This window comes from Tamandua tetradactyla, chromosome 8 (assembly GCF_023851605.1).
Source record: "Tamandua tetradactyla isolate mTamTet1 chromosome 8, mTamTet1.pri, whole genome shotgun sequence".
NCBI classification, from domain to species: domain Eukaryota; kingdom Metazoa; phylum Chordata; class Mammalia; order Pilosa; family Myrmecophagidae; genus Tamandua; species Tamandua tetradactyla.
The window spans coordinates 96,959,703-96,981,020 of record NC_135334.1 but is presented as its reverse complement, the minus strand read 5'-3'; the positions used below and the strand labels follow the sequence as shown (position 1 = coordinate 96,981,020).

Below are 21,318 nucleotides of genomic sequence, written 5' to 3'. Positions count from 1 at the left end.
GAAAGAAAGAATCTCTGTACCCCCACCCTAAATTCCTCCAAGGGAGACACTTTACAGGCAGCTAGACATGTCCCCTGGACAGTAAAGGACATACCAACTGGTATTTGACTCATATCTTCAAATTTCTATAGGTCACTTTTAAGCTTTGCCTGGGTCTGGGGCTTTTTTTGACCACATTAAGAGAGTATGGAACTTGGACTGATGGTGGGACAAAAGAGTCACCTTAATCATATGTAAATCTGGCAGGGCAAAGGGGTCACAACAGAGAAATTGTACTTTCATGAGCCCAGCAGCTAAGAAGGAGGTTCATGGCTGCAGTAGGATGAAATGAAAAGAAATTAAGTTGGAGGTCTTAAAAGCCAGAACTGAGGATTTCAGATATGAGAAGAAAAAGTTCTGCCTCATCTTCAGTATTCACTCTTGCTGGAACTTCCATACAGCCTGTTTCCTCAGAAGAAGTTGGACTAAAGACTTCAGCATCACCTTTATTGGAGTTTGCAGCTCATGGCTTGTCCTACGGAGTTTGGACTTGCTGGTCTTCATGGTCATATGAGGCAATTCCTTATAATAAATCATTATCTATTTATCTATCCTCTATCCTGTATGTTTGTCCATCTATCTATCTATCTAACCATCTATCTATCATCTATCCATCTATGCATCTTTCTATCCTGTTGGTTCTGTTTTTCTGGAGAGCTCTAATACAAGTTGGCTCTGCCAATTAGCTGTTGTGTGTCCTTGAGGAATTAGCCTGCTATTTTTGAGCCACACTTTTTTTTATAAAAACATGTTTTATTGTGAAATATAATATATGTGCAAAAAAGTGATAAATTTCAAGCACATGTTAACAAGTAGTTATAGAATAAATTTCAAAATATAGTATTGGTTACAGTTCCACAATTTCAGGTATTTCCTTCTAGCTGCTTCAAGACACTGGAGACAAAAAGAAATATCAGTATAATGTTTCAGCAGTCATACTCATTTACTAAATCCTATCTTCTCTGTTACAACACTTCCTTTTCATTTGATCCTCCTCCCAATCTTTAGGTATATTTGGGCAATGAAAATTCTAACTTCATGTTGAAAAGGGGTGTTGACATTATTGGTTAGGCAGATGCAACCGGTTGATGTTCCTGAAGAGACTGGTGCATCTAGGTTCAGGTCTGAGCCTCACTTTTATCCCATGTAAATGGATATAAAATTAATAGTAGCTACCATTTCTAGATATTTTCTATGAGCCAGGAACTCTACCAAGTGATTTAATTGGATTAGTTCATTAAATCTCACAATACTCTTTTGGAGACAGGTAATATTGATATTCTTTTTTAGTGGGAAGTTGAAGCTTAGAAACATTAAGTGGTATCTGAACCACTGTCACAGATCCTGGAAAGTGGTGAAACTGCAGTTTAAACCAAAATAGGATGATTTCAGAGATTGTGTTCTTAATCACTATTTTGTTTACTTCATTCATATCTTAGGCACAAAAAGATGTTGAAAGAGACACATAAAAGGATGCATATAATCAGGTAGGAAATTATGGCTCACCACACACAGGAGAATGTAATTTACTTGACCTCCCTTATAACCCGTTAGATTGAATTGACCTTGGGTGCATGTAAGGCAATCAAGAGGCAGCAAATAATGATGGAAAGAACAGCAGATTTTGATTCGGTCATCACTGGGCTAGAATCTCAACTCAACTATTGATTGACTAGATGGCACTTACACATATCATCATATATTAGGGATAAAACTACCTGGCTCACAAAAATGCAACAATTGCAAAAGTTTGGACTCATAGCAGATGCATAGTGGACTATCACGAGTTTCCTTCCACAGAGGGTAAATGATTCAGGGCAGCAATTCTACTATCAGAACTTAGGCATCTGTCCTTCAGTCCAGCATTCTTTTCACTACCCCAGATTGCATCTTTAATTTCTAGTCCAAATCCCTGTTTGTGCACAAAAGCTACCTTGGAATGCTGAAAAACCTGCTCTTTTCAAGTAGGTGAGGATGAAAATAGCTTGAAGTATTTTATTGTCCTTAATGTTTGGAACGTGAAATAATGGCATTCCCAGCAGGACCAAGGGCAGGGCTTTTGAGATTGCTCCAAGTAGCTCTGAGACTTAAGTGGTAACATCATTTTGGAGCTATGGGGAAATGTTGGGACCGTAGCACAATTTCTTCCTCACAGCCTAGAAAAGAAGAAAGTTGAATAGGTGAAAATGAGGAGAGGAAGTTGGTACTGAACGAGGGCAAGATTTCTCAGCTGCTCTAAAGATGAATGATTTGAGGGTTTGTGAGTTTTGGGGGGGGCTCTTGTCCTCTAGTCCAGTATCTCTCCTTTGCCATCCTCAGTTTCTGGAAATATCCATTTCAGGGAATTTCTGAACCAAATTCTCACTCATTCCACTTTAATGGAACATAAAACGAGCATGTTTACTGGTGGGTTCAACTGGATGGGTAACTCAGGGAAACCTCAAGACCCCTCTATTTCCCTTTTCCACTGATGCTAAGAAAAGATCTGCTTGTTCTTCTCCCCACATTTATTAGCTGAATAACAACAGTACAGCATTATTATTGAAGCTGCCATTTACTAGGCATGCACTACATGCCAGACAATTTGAGAAAGCTGAGAAATGATAAATAACTCTCCTGACTGCTATGAAGAGGCACTTTTTGACTCATCCTCCTCCCAGATGTCCTCTCCACAGAAGTATATACCCAAAGAGGAGATAGGAGAAATAAAACAGTGTCTCCATCCTCTTCTCTTTTATATGAATGAACTATTTGCCTCCTTCTTAAGGATTCTCAGAATGTCCCCCAGAAGCAGAGAAAGGGAGAACAACTGCAAACAGGCGAATGCTGCTAGGGTCCACTTTAAATTGGGGTAAGATTTAAAATTTTCAAGCATGTAGAAGTCTCTCTTTCTAACTACTATCTGTTAGATGGGTAATATACCCAGGGCAAACTACTACCCTCTGTTTACATATATGCAACTCCCTGAAGCACATGGAAAAGTATTGGATAAATGATCCTGCAAAAGTCATTTCACTTTAGAAAAGGTTAAAAGACTCCCAGTAACTGAGTTCTCACCTACCATGCCAGACACCCGGGTTTTGTTTCCTGGTTCCTGCCCATGCGGAAAAAAAAAAAACGTTCCCAGTAACTGATAAAAAGGAAGTCTTTTTTATACCCCATATATTCTCTTTAAGTTTTTAAAAACATGTATTTCTCATTACAAACATGATTTATATTTCTTGTAAAAATGAGAAAACTTTGGTTAAGGAAAATAACATTACTGACAATCGTATGGATAACTTTGTAAAACTTTTTTTGGCTATTTATTGATTCTCCAGAATATTCTTGACCAGGTAATTAACAGGCTTTGAAAAGGCATGGAGACAGAGAGCTTCAATGGTTATATGAGTTTATTGAATAATAGTTACAGTAAATGAAGCAGCCGTGGGAAAAATTCAGAAGCAACAATGAGAAAAATTCAATTTCCACTACTTTTATAATATCAGCATGTTTCTTTCAATTCTTTTACACTAGCCTATAGTTTGCCTAGTTCTGTCCAAATCTTGCAACCTGATTCACAAGAAACCAAATATGGATATCTCATGTCTGTGCGATTGTATAAAAGGTGGAAAGGCAGTGTAATAAAAAATAATTGCTGACTTGTCTCTAGCACCATAAATAACCATTTGATTTACACGCCAGCCCAAACTCCTAATAAACATGACTGACTAGATAATCTTGATAGAGAGAACATATTTTAGAGCAAATCCCTTTTTAAAGATGTGTGTGTATCTCTATTTTATTCTATGTTGTGGGTGGAATTGTCCCCCTCCCCCCCAAAAACTGTTGACGTCTTAATGCCCAGTACCTCAGAATGTGTACTTATTTGGAAATAGGGTTATTACAGGTAAAATTAAGCAAGATAAAACGAGGTCATGTTGGAGAAGTGTGGACCCTTTATATAATATGTCTGGTGTCCTTATAAGAGGGGAAGAACTACAGACAGAGAGAGACGATGCCATGTAAAGATGGAGGCAGAGACTGAGTTATGCCACAACTCAAGGAATACTAATAATTGCCGTCCATTTCCAGAATGCAGGAGAGGAGCATGGAAGAGATTTTTCAGTACAGACTTCAGAGGTAGCATGGCCCTTCCTATACCTTGATTTTGTACTTCTAGCCTCTAGAACTGTGAGACAATGTATTCATGTTGTTTTAAGCCATCCAGTTTGTGGTACTTTGTTATGTCAACTCTACCAGACTAAGACATACTATGAAAGAAATTATCTTCTCATTTCATACATTTAAATGCTTCTTTTTTTTTAATAAGATAAATGTATTCTCTCTTCCTTCAGGAGAATCTAAGGATTGTAGTCACATTTTCCTTGGGTGGATCTGAAGCATCTTCATGTTTACTTCATTATGGAAGAGAGAGAGGACTTAGAGCAGGCCCAGATTCTGGAAAACTCTGGTTCCTAAGACCATAAGAAGGAGTGTTCCAAATAGCAACCTGATGAACATCAGACAGTCTCTGACGCTAGAAGAGTCAAGGATTTTCTATTATCCTAAGTACTTCTAAAAATGTTCCGGAGATACTTTAAAAATGCTTTGTTGTCTATAAAATGCTTATGATTTTTATGTCAATACATAAAATAATATATCACTGTGATACATTTACCTAAAAAAGAATTTATCTTTTTATGAAAATTTTTTTAAACTGCTATATCTAAATCAGTGGTTCTCAAAGTGCGAGGGATGATTTTGCCTCCCAGCGGATATTTGGCAATGTATGGACACATTTTTTATTGTCAAGACCAGGGCAGGGCGTGTTCTGGCATTTAGTGGTTAGAGGTCAGGGATTTCTGCTAAACATCCTAAAATGCACAGGACTGCCCTCACAACACAGAATTATCTAGTCCAAAACATGACAGCTCAGGCTGAGAAACCCTGATCTAGACATAGCTTGGTACCTTCTATTTAATCTCTACTTGTTCCCACTTGCAAATAACACCAAGTAGAAACCATAGCCTCACTGACTTCTTTACTTTAGAGGATTATTTCTCCTGTTAAATGGTAGGTAATGTTTCTGATTTAGGTAGTTCTTTGATTTTATATTTGAAAAGTCCCTAGGAGGACTTACTATTGTTTGATTGTGTGACTGGCTACTTTATAACATCATATCCTTTTAACTCAGCCAGGTTGAGAAAAGAGCTTCCCGCAGCAGCCCTTATCCACCCTAAGTGTAGCAAAACTAGCCTTCCTGCTGATTATTTACTTATTTCTCACTTTATACCTCACAATGCTAAATGTTGAACCAAATCAAAAGTAAGCACACAGAGAAGGAACAAAGAGAAGAACCAAGAGAATGTGTAGTCCAGAAACTAAGGAAAAATGTTTGCTTAACTTGCATGGGCTATAGAAAGTTTAAATTTACTAAAATCTCACTGATAGAAAATAAATTCAGAGTTGCTCACCTTTGTGTTACATACCAAACATGAGTGGGATGTTTTTAATTCATTATATTCCAGGAAGGCATTTTCTCTAACAAATGATTGAACAAATGACATACTTGAATTCTTAAAAGCTGTCTAGCATAAGCAATGAATAAAACAAATAACGAGGGGGGCCAAGGGAACATGTTTAAGACTAAATATAAATGGATTCTATATAGCTCAAATGGGACCATTTAGTCAGCCCTGAAATTAAAACAAACCAAATTAAGAGATTTAATATAATCATACCATAAGACAGTCACAATGCATTTGCATTTTTCTTTTGGCACCCTAAGTCTCAAGCATCATTATTCAATGGCAAATAGACTTACTAAATGTTTATTGCTAATGATCAACATGACAAACCCATACAGAATAAATATGCCACAGATTTTCAACGAGTTTGTTCTATAATTTATCTAGATCCCTTGCACACAATTGATTGGAAAATATGTACTTCATCCTTTCCAAGAAATATCTCAAGCAATTAGAATATTGACAAATATAATTAGCATGACTACACATGGAGGGGAACATCACATGCTACTTCTGATAACAGTAAAAGGACAAGAAAATGCAACTCTGAATCTAAACATTAATATTTATGGAGGAACCCGTGGCTTTTATTCCTTTGTTCTACTTTTTGGCCTCTGGTCCTCATTTTCTCTTTTATCTATGTTTTCCCTCTTGCATATTATGGACCAGAACAAAGTTACTGAATCAGCCACCCACTTATTGAGCAGAGAATAGGAAAAGGACAACTCAACTGTCATCAGAAACCATAATCAATTTTCTCTCTGCTGCTACACCACAGACCCTGCTCCAAGGTTAACGCTCCTCTCAATTCTTTGTAATGCAGAGCTAACAAGAACTTCTCACTATTGGCTATGGGTAAATATCACAGTAACCCGAGGTGTCTGTTGAAAGCGCAGATCCACGTACCCCACTCCAAATGCTCTCAATCACCAAGTCCGGAGAGGGGGCCCAGAAGGTGTTCGTCTAACAGGAAGAATTATCCTCTGAGAGACACATCCAAGGGTTGATATGCAGACTTTAGGGAATGCAAACTTGAGTTTTATTCTCAATTCTGATATTGGCTCTGTAGCATTGCAGAAGTTATTTGATCTAGTAGAGTTTTAGTTTTACCATCACTAAAATGGGAGTATGATATCTGTCTCTTAATTTGTTCTTAAAATTGAAATATTCATTTAAAAGGTCTGGCACATAATTAGAATATAAGCCAAGATATTTTAGTAGTAGTAGTATCTGTCACCACAACGTTACCGCCACCATTCTATCCCCATTTATTCCTATGTATTAATTTTAGGAAAACATAGTTGTAGAGGAAGTTATGAGAATCCTTTGGATTTCTTTTCATTTTTTGATAATGATTAAAATTTAATGTACTAAAATAAGGGTAAGTTTACAAAATTACATTGCATGGGTTTTTTTTTTTTTTTTGCTTCTGTCAAGAAGTATTCAGCTCCATGTGGCAATACTACCAACTCAGAGGCTGTACTTGGCAATTTTATATGTCTCTTTTAAAGACAAACCACTGAATTATTATTTAATAAATGTGATCTGTTTGTTGGTAACATCACAAAAATATAGGAAAAATAATGCAAATAACATTTGTTGATTTCCTTGTTGAATAATGTATGTAGTTAAATTTCAGCTTGTTTTAAAAAGGATTATAAGTACACATGCAACACAAGGTAATGTGGTCAGGAGATGCATAATAAATGGGTTTATTTTAAATTTATTATCTAGGTTCAGACACCTTTAAACAAGAAAGAAAATAAGCTAGAGATTTATTTAGAACTTTAGTATCAGATGAAGACAGCCCTCATATACTAGTAGGGATAATGACTGCAGCATCCTATTTCTACCATTCTATTCGATGCTGTGAGAAGTATCAGGTATGATATTTTACACTTAGAAAAGCACCAAGACAGTGATTTTTGCCTAATAAAACTCATTCAGATATGTAAACTGAAGCAAATGTATCTACTTTTGCATGCGTTGAAATATACATTGGCATTAAACATCAAATTTCACTCACAAGGAGCTCTTCTCCAAGAAATGAGAAAGCTGAAGTTCACCAAATAGCACCAAGGATAAACATTACATTTGTTGCCAACAAAAAGATGCATATAATGAAATCTTACCAATACTAATTGGCTCCTATTATCAGGTTCGTGAATGATAATGATCCTAATAAAACAATATTAGAATAAAATCCCAAGCATACCAATAAACCTGCCGCTGGAGTTATTTAACGCGCTTTTACGCAAGGAGTATGTGCTGCTAATTTAGATTCTGGCGACGCAGCAGATTGTTATAATTCCAATAGTTGCGTGTGATGCTACCCAATTGGTGATAAGTGGGGCAGGTCAGTTCATCAGGCTTTATCTCTAATTAGCACTAAAAATTCAAACTGAAAACTGTAGCAGAGAAAAGACTTGACCTCGTTAAATTAGACAGATTGGAGAGAAGGCAAATGAAGCTCTGTTTTCAGAGGGAGAATGCCTATTAAGCAGTAATCAAAGGGCACCCAGTTTGGGAGAGTCACATCTACCATCAAAAGACAATGTATCAACTCAACTCCCAGTACTGCACTGCTTCCATTCCCCTCAGTCTCTCTCTCTTTTTCTCTTTCTCTCCCACCTCAGATTGAAAACAAGCGAGGTTATTTTCAATACAGAAAGTCTTTACCTTTCTCGCAATGGCTTCCTGTGAATCCAGATGGACAGGCACATTTGTTAGGAGCCACGCATGTCCCACCGTATCTGCAGCCCTCTTCACAGAATGCTGTTGCAAAAAAAATAAACAAGGGGCTGCTTTTGGTAAAATGGCAAAGGAAATTCATGGTAAGCAGTATGAGCATTGAAACAGTTCATTTTTTTATGTTGAACAGGGAATACACATCCAGGTTGAGGTATCCAAAAATTCTGATAGAAAGAAATGAATTTAATAATACCTATTTCCCTGGTTTATATGAGATCAGCTGAAATGATGGGTGGAAAGCATCTAGATCAGACCCTGGCATGTGCTAAATGGTTGTAAGTATTAGCAGTTATTTACTGTTACTATCTATTAGTAGTAGTAGCAGCAGTATTAATATATCAAAATCAAATGGGATAAATTGAGTAACTAGAAAAGGCAGTGTGCTGGTGTGAAACTGTCATGTTCCCCAGGAAAGCCATGACCCTCTAATCCAGTCTTGTCGGTGCAGGCCTGTTGTTGGGTGGGAACTTTTAATTAGGTTGTTTCCATGGAGATGAAACTCAGCCATTTAAGGTGGGTCTTAACCCGCTTGCTGGAGTCCTCTATGAGAGGATAAAAGACAGATGAAACTGAGAGAGCTCTGAAACCGTTTAGGGAGAGAAAAACAACACCCAGAGACATCCTGGAGAGAGCCCACACAGTGCCCAGAGAGAAAGAGAAATGCCCTGGAGACACTAAAAATGGACCCACAGGACACAGACAGCTCAGAGAGATGTCCCTGGAGGTGGAAGCAGGGACCCACGGAAGCTCAGAGAGGAGGGCACCAGGAACGAAGGATCAGCAGCTGCAACCTACACGCCTTCCCATGTGATAAGGAACCCTGGATGCCATCAGCCTTTCTTCAGAGATGGTATCTCCCTCTTGATGCCTCAATTCAGATATTACATGACCTTAGAACTGTAAATTTGTAACCTTATAAATCCCCTTTGTAAAGCCAATCCATTTCTGGTATATTGCATTCTGGCAGCTTTAGCAAAATGAAACAGGTAGGTTTGGGCAGAAGGCAAAGGTTTTTTAAAAACTATTTTGTAGTGTTCCTCTGTTTCACAAAACATTGTCTAGGGCAACAAATCATTTTTACATTAATTTTTAAATATTTCTGATAGTTCATATAATTTTTGAAAGCATAATAGATATAACTAATCTCTGGTTTCTGACTATTTAAGATGTTTCCAATATTTTGGCAATAAAAACAGTATCTTGTCCTTGTAGCTAAAATGCTGATCACACTCTAAATTAACTCTTTAGAGAAAATGCCTCATTATAGAAATACTAGTGCAAAGAATATGTACTTTGTTAAGCATCTTGATAAGCATTGAGAAGTTATCCCTTCCCCCACCCCACTGCTACTAAGCGAGGCTTCCCAGATCATGTTAGCTCCCCTAATTGTATGCTTGCATAGCATAGCATAACTACCAGCATCTCTCTTTTGCAGTTTTAAATACAATTGTACATTTATATATACTTGATTAACACCTCCTGCTCCTCCACTGTGCAACAAGATCCATAAGGACAAGCAGCTGAATTGCTTTTGTTCACCATTCTATCCTACCCCCAACATCAGAGCACATGGTAAATGCTTGAAAAATATTTATGAATTAATCCACATTCTGCAGGCTTTTCTAACAGGAAAATTCTTATTCTAAAAATTCTGCCATAATAATTTTTTATCAAACCTTATTGGAGAACATTTGATTTAGTGTATTAAACCTGCAAAATTTCTCATTAATGAAGATGATTTCAACTTGTTAACCCAGGGAATTTTATCTGCGTGAAAGCTAAGTGAGCAAATGTTTTCATTATTAATGCAGTTAGTATTACCCTGGAGAAATGTCATGGTTGTATTTTGCCACCATCATATAAATAATATGGCTCTAACTTCAAAGAGCCCATGATGTCTTTAGATAGTTGAATGCTAGTCCAAATACATAGACCATCACACAATATTGTTATTTTCCAAACTGTTTAATATAACCTGGATAATTTATTATTCTGAAGCTTCAGAAATTAATTGGGAGCCCTCTTTTGCCTCTGCCAGAGGGCAGTGTGTACCCTGGAATTCTAATACCATCTCCCATTTCCAGCGCCTTAGTACTCTTAGCCTTGTGCAACAAAGATTTAGACAAAATTTGTCCTGGTACGTTCAACACAAAAACAAAATATATATACACATATATACATATATGTACACAAAATCTCTTGTACCAAAATCAAGCTTTGTGGGCTCTGGCAAATTACATTTCAAATTAAGACATGTAAAGTGTAGCTCTGCATCAATGTTAATCATAAAAGTAAAGGTTTTTTTGCAAGCTAAAAATTACAGAAGGAAACCTGGTAAAAAAAATTTCTCAAGTAGAACCAAAACAATGCAGGGGCTCAGAAACAGGAGGTTTAATTTGGGTGTCTTTTGTGGTGCAATTGAAACAGCTCTAGATCTAAAGGCTGAAGGTCTGGTTAGGAGACGCAGAGTTGCTTCTATAGGTGTATTTACTGACCCTTAAATTAAATGATAATAGGGGAAAAAACATGTCATGAAAAACTTCATTTCTTTTGGGAACTTAAGAAAGTCAGTGTAAATTTTCTTGGATACCTTATAAAACATTAAAACACACTATCATATCCTTTTAAGATTACAGATTAGGTTCAAAGTATGCAATGATACCATAATAAATAAAATGCAATGAGGATAAAATGAGTTAATATTGTTAGGGACTTAAAATAGTATTTCCCAAATAGTATTAATATGTTTTGTTAAATAAAAGTAATTTAAAAATTCTGGTTATCATTGTGAAGCATGGACCAGAAACTACTGACAAATACCAGAAATTATAAACCCATCCAACAAGGTATTCAGCTTCAGCAAGATGGATAAAGGTGTCCTTTGTTATTTTTTCTGAATTTAGTAACTAAGAGTAACATTTGTCCTTATCAATGAAGTATCAGATAGGTGCTATTGTATCCACTTTAAAAATGGAGACAGTGAGGCTCAGAAATCAAATGCCCTGTCACATAGGAACTAGGAACCAATATTCCATCAAAAATCTCTTTGGCTTCAAAAAGTTACCTCCTTTTTGAATGTAATAGTACAGGTTTATCTACAATTTGGTGTTCACATGGGCGGGTTATGCTTTTTTTGAACAATGCCATAAGTGCTAAGAAAATTGAGTAAAGTAAAGGTAAAGAAAACAAATCTGTCCAAATTACACGTTGCATTAAAGAAAGGGATAGGAGCTACTCCTGTTCATGTATACCTATTATCTAACCTCCAATTTTATTTTAGCCTTGTCACACTTTGGCAACATGTAGGCATACACCATTTTTAATGGAATGCATTTGGAATAGACAAGAAGAAATCCATTGCCTTACACTGAACCCTACATAATATGGCAAAGGCAAAGTAAATGTAAAAACATGAAAGGAAAAAAGAACATGTCATACAAAACTGAAATTAGTTTTGGGAAATTAAGAAAGTCAATGTAAGTCTTCTCGAAAACCTCATAAAACATCAAAACACACTGCCATATCCTTTTAAGATTATAGATGGGTTATTTATATCTGGATAGGCTCTTTTTTTTTTTAGTTTTTCATCTAACACATGTATTTTCTCCATAAAGTACATCACAGCTTTAGTGTGCTTAGGAACATGTGACAGCACCTCAGCACAACACTTGGAGGCCATTTTAAACAATGAAATCACCCACAAAAGCATAAACTAAGAAAAATGTGGCATTAAATTACACCATACAAAGGACCCTTGTTTAAAATAGGAAAGCAGAAACAAGAAGGCAGATTGTCACCTTGTTTCACCTCAGCTGGGAATGTGTGTGTTAAGATGACTCACATTTTCCTCAGCGATGCTTAGGCCCGCCAATGGACCACAGAAGCACTGTGAGAACTGATTTGGGGGTTACAAATACATTTTAGCAAGTGGGCGCATTTGCAAATACAAAATCTGCGAACAATGAGGATCATCTGTTCTCTCTAAAAGTACCAGGAACAGAACCAGTTTTCTCAATATTAGTTTGCATTTGGGGTTATTCCAGTTCTACAAGTGACATTGCCTCAAAAAAGGCTAATGGTTGAGGCAGACATGATGCAGGGCTTGGGATAATTTTAATCCGTCACTCTCCAAAAGAGGCCCCTTTGCTGGGGAGAAGCAGACCCCCGCCTCTCAGAGGCAGTCTCCCATTCAGAGTAGGAGGTGGGCCTGCCAACAGCCAGGGGACCGGAAACTAGGCCCCAGGCACCTTCCTTTTCCCCAGCCTCATCCAGGGTCACCATACTGTGACAACACAGCCAGTCCCTGGCGGGCCTTTAAGAAATGGCCACCTGTCACATGTAAACGTCTCTCTTGCCACACGTCTCTCCAGATTTGAGTCTGAGGGAGCAGGAGTTCTGGCTCCTGCAGCCTTGGATTAGGCCAGGCCATTGTCCACTGTTAGACGGCTGAGACCAGCGTCCGTAAATCACAGAATAGAAAACGCAGCAGCACCCCTAGGATATGGCCAGGTCAGTTGATGCACATCAGGAACCCAGTTACTAAATCTGGACTGAGTCTTTAAAAACAAAAATAGCTCAGTTCCCTGCCTGGGGGGACCGACTGAAATGGGGGTGGAAGAGGTGCTGGTTGGCAAAGGAATTGCTAATTTGGGGGCTCCCCCTGTCATTGCACTTATTGCTATCAAGCTACTGGGGACAGCAGTTGTGTTCAAGCTATTAGGGGTCTCACCAGTAGCCTGTATTTTTAAATAGGCCAAATAGAACACTGGCAAAGCAATCACAATTAGAAGCATGAAAAAGCAGCATTCTACCACTGAATTCCGCAGTCTGTACACATGTTGGTGTCTTCTGAGTAGCTGGAAGCAGTGGCTGATTACAGGTCTCTGTGCAATAACTTTCACTTAAGAAGACTCGGACTGCACAGCCTTCTCTATATCCTGGTCCAGCCCCTTAAAACAATCTGCCAGTCGGCTGGATTGGCCCCCATGCCTGTGGCTATTCTTTCTGGGACTGGGAGGTGCATGAAGGTTACTCTGGGTCTCTGAGTATGGGTTGGGGAGTGGATTTAGCTTTCGTGGGTCTCTGTGAGAATCCCACGGTTTTTCACTGGAATCTTAGTAGATTTTAAAGCATATAAGTCTTGTTCTCTGATGAAGTTGCTGACTTCCTTCACATCTGTGACTTTGCAGCCGCACTGAAACGCGAACTTGCGGAGGCTGATTCCCGGCGGCAGCTCCGGCGGCAGCTCCCGCGGCCTCAGCCCCACATCCGCAGCATCTGCCCCACGTCCGCAGCTCCGGGCTGGTGAGGGCGGTGGGCTTCCCCAAAACCATGCCGTGTGACTCTTCCTTGGAGTCCCCCGAGTCCCCGCTGCCATTCTTGAACATGCAAACGAGGCTGGTGGGACTCCTACAGGTCACATCTGGGCCCTGGAAGCTCTCGGTGAACACTTCCTTCTGTCTCATTTTCTTAAATCGAACCCCATGGTGTTCGGCTGACCCCTGACAGCGACGTTGCCCCTCCCGCTGGGGCACGGTCGCCAAGGAGCCCCGGGAAGTGGTGGCTCACCCCCAGAGCGACTCGCGCAGCCAAGCCTGCTGTCCCCTCCCCCACCCCTCCCCCACTGCAGGCCCGGGTACCTACTGGATAGGCTCTTTCTAATCAACTACAAACCCTGCATTTTAAAGAAAAGGGCTCAGAGGACCCATTATTAGCACAATATTACTTCGTTGATGGCAAAACCAGAACAGGAGGCTAGATCACCCTTACTTTCTCTTTCTAGCTTATGAGGAGATGGGATGGAAGAAACGACATGGCGTTAAATCCTTAATCTACCTTTAGTAGCTGTGTGAACTACATAAAATTACAAAAGCCCCCTGGGCCTCGGTTTTCTCATCAGCAAAGCAGTAATGACAAGATACCCATTCTAGGAGGGTTAAATTCAATTATCAACAAAAACCCAGCATGGGGCACTGCGCCTGAAACTGGTCACAAACTGGATGTGACTTTTATTATCACCAGGACTCTGCTTTCCAGATAGCCATCCTATTATGAACTATCCTGTTTTAGATGCTGGAGATGCAGCAGTGAATAAAGAAGAAAAGATCCCTGTGCTGTGGAATTTATGCTTCCACGAGGGCACATTGTCATTCCTTCCCTGATTTGGTGACCTCAGTAGCATCCTGTAATTTGCCATGGAACTTGGAATCATAGCTCACTTGCAAACTCAGAGAAGCTCAGCCAAAATGGATATGTGACTTAATATGTCGCTTCTTTGTCAACCACTTCCCACATTCTGGAGTACGGCATAGACCATAAATATACAATGGCATTACAAATCTGAATATGTCATAATAATGCCATTTATTATGAACAGCCCTGGAGGAGAGGTTGGATTGGAGCAACTCTAAGATGGTAGGGATTCTATATTTAAAAGAGCATTTTTTATTGTTGAAGAAAATCAAATCACAAAGCTCAAAGTCGAGGGAGAGTTAATAAGCAGAAAGTATTATTTTTAACAGAAGAATTCTCTGCATGTGAAATGGAACTTGGGCCATATAGGAAACCAAATGAGAAGGTGGATTTGCAGATGCCCAGTTTACAGAGGCTCAATTTGATAAAAATAGTTTTACACTAATAAAAAGTAATAGGCCTTCGCATGCTAAACATTTTGCATGATCTTTTCAAAGTTGTACTGGCATATATTTCATTCCTGGGGATACCTTAAATTCCTGAAAAAAATGAAGAAAGAGAAGTTTCAGAGCCATCTGTTACAAGGAAGCCCTTTTCCTCCTGATTTCCTTAAGGAAGGATTTTCATTAAATCCATTTCTGGCCTCTCTCCACATCTTTTCTTATTCTACCCTAGGAGAGGGTGGGTGGATGGATTAGAGGTACTTATTTTACTGGTAAATTTGCAAAAAATATGTGTCAGGATGATGCTTATCTCAGGTGGGAAAAGCAGGAGTATGGACCAGGAAACACCATATGGCTCAAGGAAGGTTATAATCACATTTCTAGCTTTTCCTTTGGGTAGTGAGTTAATAGGTATGGGTTACATTATTAAAAATAACCATAAAAATATTAAAATAAACAGAAGTTAAATAGAAGTTGGCCACCACAGACCAGTGATGACAGGGTGTTATGAACCAACAATTATAATTCATCTGATTCTGTGCATCTAAAATCCAAAGGAGTGGGGAAGAATAATTAAAATCTGGGCATCTTTAGAACTGCTCTACACTGGTCCTGCTTCTCTCTTAGAAGTGAGCTGCCTTCGGACAGTATGAGTTTTCCTCGCCAATTGCATAACCCCTTTCTCCAGGGAACTACAGTGGACTAGCTGACCTTAGTCTGTGTTCATTATTGGCAGCCAACTTGGCTTACAGATGGAAAGTCATGTTCTTCCACCAGCTCTGTCAGCAGCAAAGCAGAGATTTTCACCTCCCTGTTTGCTTTATGCCTTTATTCTACACCTTGTTCAGAGCATGCTGTTTATTGGAGATCCCCGTAAATATGTTTGGTTTGTCATACTGGGTGTATGTGCTACTGGCATTTGGTGGGTAGAGGCCAGGAATGCTGGTACACACCCTACAATGCCTAGGAAAATCCCCTACCACAAAGAATTATCTGGCTGGCAATGTCAGTAGTGGTAAGGTTGAGAAACTCCACTCTAACTTTACAAAGCTAAGTCTTTGTAAAGTTCTGTTATTTTACTCCCTTTTTCTACCCCCCCCCCCAAACTCCTACTAAAAAAGATAGTTTAAAATATAGAGGAAAGGTAAGAGCTAAAATCATTCATATGATTAATATAGTAAAATGTACCAAACATCCAAATGTCTGCAATTCTTAACTTTTCATCTAGTCCTTCTAGAATCAAGCACAGAATATATTTCAGAATTTGATATTTAATTATTGACCTCAAAATTGCCTTCACCCCTAACACCTACTATATGAATTTGTATCACCAGCTCCAATAGTCTTTGCTGCTCCTCTTTTCAAAGGTAATAATAATAATAGTACCAATAATAATGATGATAAAAATCGAATTTAGTGAAAACCTATTAAATGCCTTCTGAGTATAATTCAATTCCATCCTTGCAGCAATACTTGTATTAGGCATATTATCCTCTTTGTCAGATGAGAAAGCTGGTTTAGGCAGGTTAAGTGAGATGGCAAAGGTCAGACCTCTACTAAGATGTATCCAGAGTTTTGACCCTAAACTCTTAACCACATCACTACTACACTGGCTCCATTTAGAGTTCTGGCACCTACAGTGTACAAAAAATGAGGAATCTACAGCTAGTTGTTCCTTCCCCCCAAAAAGCTCACAATCAAACAGCAGAGAGCAGCACATATAAAAGCAAGCATAGTAAAATGTGATATATGGTACCCTGGCAGTATGAACAAAATGCTGAAAGTACCTAGAGGGGAATGTAATTAATTTTGCCTGGTGGAAGAGGCAAGGCTTCACCACACAGCTGGTATTTGAGTTGGCTTTAAAAGTATGAATGGGAGTTTTGCCAGGTGGAGAAGAATAGGGAGAGGGACACATCAGGTCAAGGTATTATCCTGATGTAAGGTACTAAACAGGAGAAGAAAATGAACAGGTTTTATAACTCACATCAAGTTGAGAGGCTGAATATTAAAACTGAGTGCAGTGAGCCTTTGAGAATCACCTTCCCATCTCCCATCCACTGCTCAGATTTGTTATTTAAGGAACAATGTCTTGCTGCCCAAACATCTACATAAGGACTTTTCTTTTGTTATCTCCATTATTCTGGATAATTGGCTAAAAGCTGTGCTTTGCTAACTTTTTTTTTTTTTACCATGATAAACAATTAGAAACAAATTTTGTGTCAAAGACTCTCCTTTAAACATATATGTAACTAAAAACATAAAACTTACTCTTAGCATGTATGTTGCATTCTATTATTTCTTATTCTGTTTGATTCTGCTCGATACTGTATTATTTATAAAATGCAGCTGTGATCCTATTACTTGCCTTCATAATCAACTAAATCTTCAGTTTAAAAATGACTTGTTTCAGACATTCTTGCTCATCACCCATATCCTCCTAGCCAATACTGTTTTATGGTGGGAGGGGGAATTGAGTCACTGTTGGTGTCATCTTGAGGTCTTCAAATTGAGATATTGATCTTAGATCTGAAAGACTGATATAATACAATATCTGCACGTGCTGTTTTCCATGGATGCTGAAAGGAATACTTCTTCAGAAATGATGACATCAAAAGTTTTCTTCTTGTAGTACAACAGGGACAGTGTATTTTTGTATATAAACTGTAAGAGACAGGTTAAGTATTGCTCTCAAATATCATGACACTTCCACTTTTATAGGTTACTGATGGACCAGAAAAGGCCAGACAACCAGAGGTCAAGTTTGGACTATAATATTGAGAATATAATAATACTAATTCTACACGCTGAGAATTAGTATTATTCCTGTTGTCAAGAAGAAGTAGTTGAGGGTAAGACGAGTTAAAGTATTTTCCCACTGTCAAAGAACCAAGGAGTGAAGGAGACAGGAATTAAATCCGGGTCCACGTTACTCCAAAGATCCTGCTCTTTTTCTCTTGACTACCTTCGCCCTAGTGTGATACATGAAAGCAGACCATGAGTACAGAGAAAGAGCATAAAGTTCAATAGGAGAACACAAGTGTATTACTAATCAGAAAAATAGAACCATGAAGATACAATAAAAAGAGATTTCTTATAAGGAATGGGCCCATGCCACTATAGGGGCTGGCAAGTCCAAACTCTGTAGGGTAGGCTGCAAACTGGAAACTTTGATAAACGACATGTTGAAATCCTTAGTACAGATTTCCCCAGGGGAATCTGACTAGCTGGAAATTCAGATAAGAACCAATGTTGAAGTTGAGGCAAAAATTCTTCTGACATCTGAAACCTTCAATTCTGCTTTTTAAGACCTCCAACGGATTGGATGACATTACCCACATTGCTGAGGGCAATATCCTTTGTTGATTGTAGCTGTAATCAACTGATTGTAGATGCAAGTTCTATCTATGAACACCCTCACAATAACAAGCATGCTAGTAGTGCTTGACTAAACAACTGGGAACCAGAACCTAGTTGACACTTGAAATTAACCACCACAGAGAGAATGGACAAGAAATAGTGAAAGGAGACACTAGAAAGGCAGGTAGTAAATGCAGGACCTTGAATGCCTGCTTAATTTGGATTTTACCTATGGGCACTGCAGGGAAAGTCCAAGGCTTTTGAATTGGGGGAGGAAGAGTGATACGATCAGATTTATGATATAAAATTATTAATATTATAAAGCAGAAGTTGAAAAATGATAGCCTATTTTTATAAATATAGTTTTATTGAAAAACAGCTATATCAATTCATTTATGTATTATCTGTGACTGCTTTCCCATGTCAGTGACAGAATTGACCATATGGCGTACAAAGCAGGAAGTATTTACTATCTGGGTCTTTATAAAAATGTTTGGTGACCCCCGTAATAGCAAGATGAACAGTTAGGAACATCACAAGTTAAGGAAAGACATAATTTGTCCTTTTGCATGATTTTGGTTTGTGGTAGACCGGTTTATTAACTGTGTATGTTTCTCCAACTGGAATGTGAGATTTTTAAGGACCATGTTTTTTGCATCCTTGCATTCTTCTACATTGCCTTGAACTGGGTGATGAATTATTTAATGGAGCAAATTCAATATATAAAAGGTAAATGTTTTGAGAAGACGCTCCTGTGCATCATAAAATGTGAGATAAACATTTGGCCAATAATATTAGGCAGAAAAACAGGCTTCCTAAACATACTCCAATTAAGGGAGAATTAAGATCACAGACGGAATTGAAGCTGCAAATCAGCTGACTTTAGGAAAAGAGATTATCCTAGATTAACTGACTGGGCCAAGTATCTTTTAAAAACAAGCACAGAGGAAGCGAGAGTTAGAGAGAGTCTAAAGATGCTAAACTCACTACTGACTTTAAAGATGGAAGATGAGACCATGAGCCCAGAATGCCGAGAACTTCTAGAAGCTGGAAAATGCTTCTAGGAAACAGATTCTTCTCTAGATCCTTCTGAATGAACACAGCCTTGATTTTAGCCCATTGTGACACATTTAGTGCTTCTGACATCCAATATAACAAATTCATGTTGTTTTAAGTCACTGAGTTGTGGTGACTTGTTGCAGCAGTAGGAAACTAATACAGATTCAAAAGGTATCATCACGTGAGACCAATCCAATTCAAAAAGGTACCAAATACCTTCTGTGTGCTAGACACTAGATACGATATTGTCCCAGTTTTCTAGGCTCTAGATCCCTAATACAGTGATTTTTATTTGGCCTCCGAGGGGATGTCTGGCAATGTCTGGAGATTTTTAAAATTTTTACAATGGGTGAAAAATGCTACTGGCATCTAATGGGTAGAGACAAGGGATGCTGCTAAATGTCCTACAATGCACAGGACAAGCCCCCCACAACAAAGAATTATCTGGTTCAAAATGTCAACAGTCCTGAGGTTGAGAAAAGATGTGCAGCCCTTACTATAATCATTCAACAAACACTTATTGAGCATCCTCTGTACCAGGGGTTATTCTAAGAACCAGGCCTCCAATACTCAATATAACAGACAAAAATGCTTTCCCTTATGGTTTGCATTCTAGTATTAAAAGACATAGCCTAAACAAAATAAATATGCAACCTACCTAGTATGTTAGATGATGACAAGTGATATGGAGATAAATAAAGCAGAGAAGTGGAAGGAGGATACGCAATTGGAAAAGGGTTGCAATTAAATAGCATGATGAGGGAAAGCTTCCCTGAGGAGGTAGCATCTGAGTAAATACACAGAGTGAAATGACTAAGCAATGCATTTATTAAAAGGAAAGAATGTTCCAGGCAGAACATTATAGGAAGTTGCAAAGGCCCTGAGATACTATCAAGGTCACCAATGACCACTATGTTAAATGGAGAGGTCAATTCTCAGTTTACCACCCAGATGACATGTGATTCCGTCTATCACTTTCTCCTCTTTAAAATGCATTTTCTTTATTGACTTCAAAGCATCACACCATCCTCTTTTTTTCTTATGTTTCCAGTTATTTTTCAGCATTCTTTGTTTCCTTCCTCCCCATCGTGCCAATCCTTAAACCTAGGAGCACCCCCTGGGCTCAGTACTTGGAACTTTCCCCTTCTATAGCTACCCTTACTCTCTTGATGACCTCATTTCATCTGATGTTTAAAACAACATCAATTTTAGTCAAATATTTCCAAGTTGATTTCTTCAGTCAGACATCTACACTGAACTTCACACTCATATCCAAATGCCTGCCAGACATCATCACAGACATTTCAGATGCAACATGGCCAAAGTGAGCTTCTGCTCTATCCCCCAAAACTGTTCCACCCTTAAGCATTCCCCATTTCAGGCAATGGCAACTTCATCTTATTGATCACTCAGGGCAGAAAACCTTCAAGTCATTCTTGACTGCTCTTCCTCTCAAGCTGAAATCCAGTCTATCAGGAAATCCTGTGGTTCCACCTCCAAATTCTACCCAGAACCTGACTGCCCTTAGCCGCCCCCACACAGGCTATCATTTCTCCTCCTCCACCATCTCACTTAGATTATTGTTATAGCCTCTAAATTAGATGTTCTGCTCTACTTTCATCACAACCTCCTTTGGTCTATTCTCAGAATGGTAATCAGAGCAACACAGGTACTACATAAGTCATATTATGCCACTCCTCTCCCCCTAACTCCCCAGTGGCTCCTTCTATCACTTGGCATGAAAACCAAAATCTGTACAGTGGCCCACAGGGCCCTACACCATCCACCCAACATTCTTCTGATAATATTTCCTCCTCCTGTACTGTGGCTCACTCTGTACCAGCTACCAGGCCGCCTGCTGAACTTTGAATATTACAGTCATGTTTCTGCCTCAGTGCCTTTACACTGCTTATCCCTTTGTGTTGAAACCTATTTTCCAGAGAGCTTGCATGACTCTCCCCATC

General features: G+C 38.7%; 1 protein-coding gene and 1 pseudogene across 1 annotated transcript in view; both read right to left on the bottom strand.

Annotated features, from left to right (window-relative positions):
* Window positions 1-21,318, bottom strand: part of NELL1 (neural EGFL like 1) — an 884,414-nt gene that overhangs the window by 188,405 nt on the left and 674,691 nt on the right. Inside the window, exon 15 of the mRNA XM_077114226.1 lies at window positions 8,229-8,324. Coding sequence (XP_076970341.1) covers window positions 8,229-8,324 — 96 coding nt within the window. The remainder of the gene's footprint in view (window positions 1-8,228; window positions 8,325-21,318) is intronic.
* On the bottom strand, window positions 12,678-13,794 carry LOC143644780 (lysM and putative peptidoglycan-binding domain-containing protein 4 pseudogene; annotated as a pseudogene).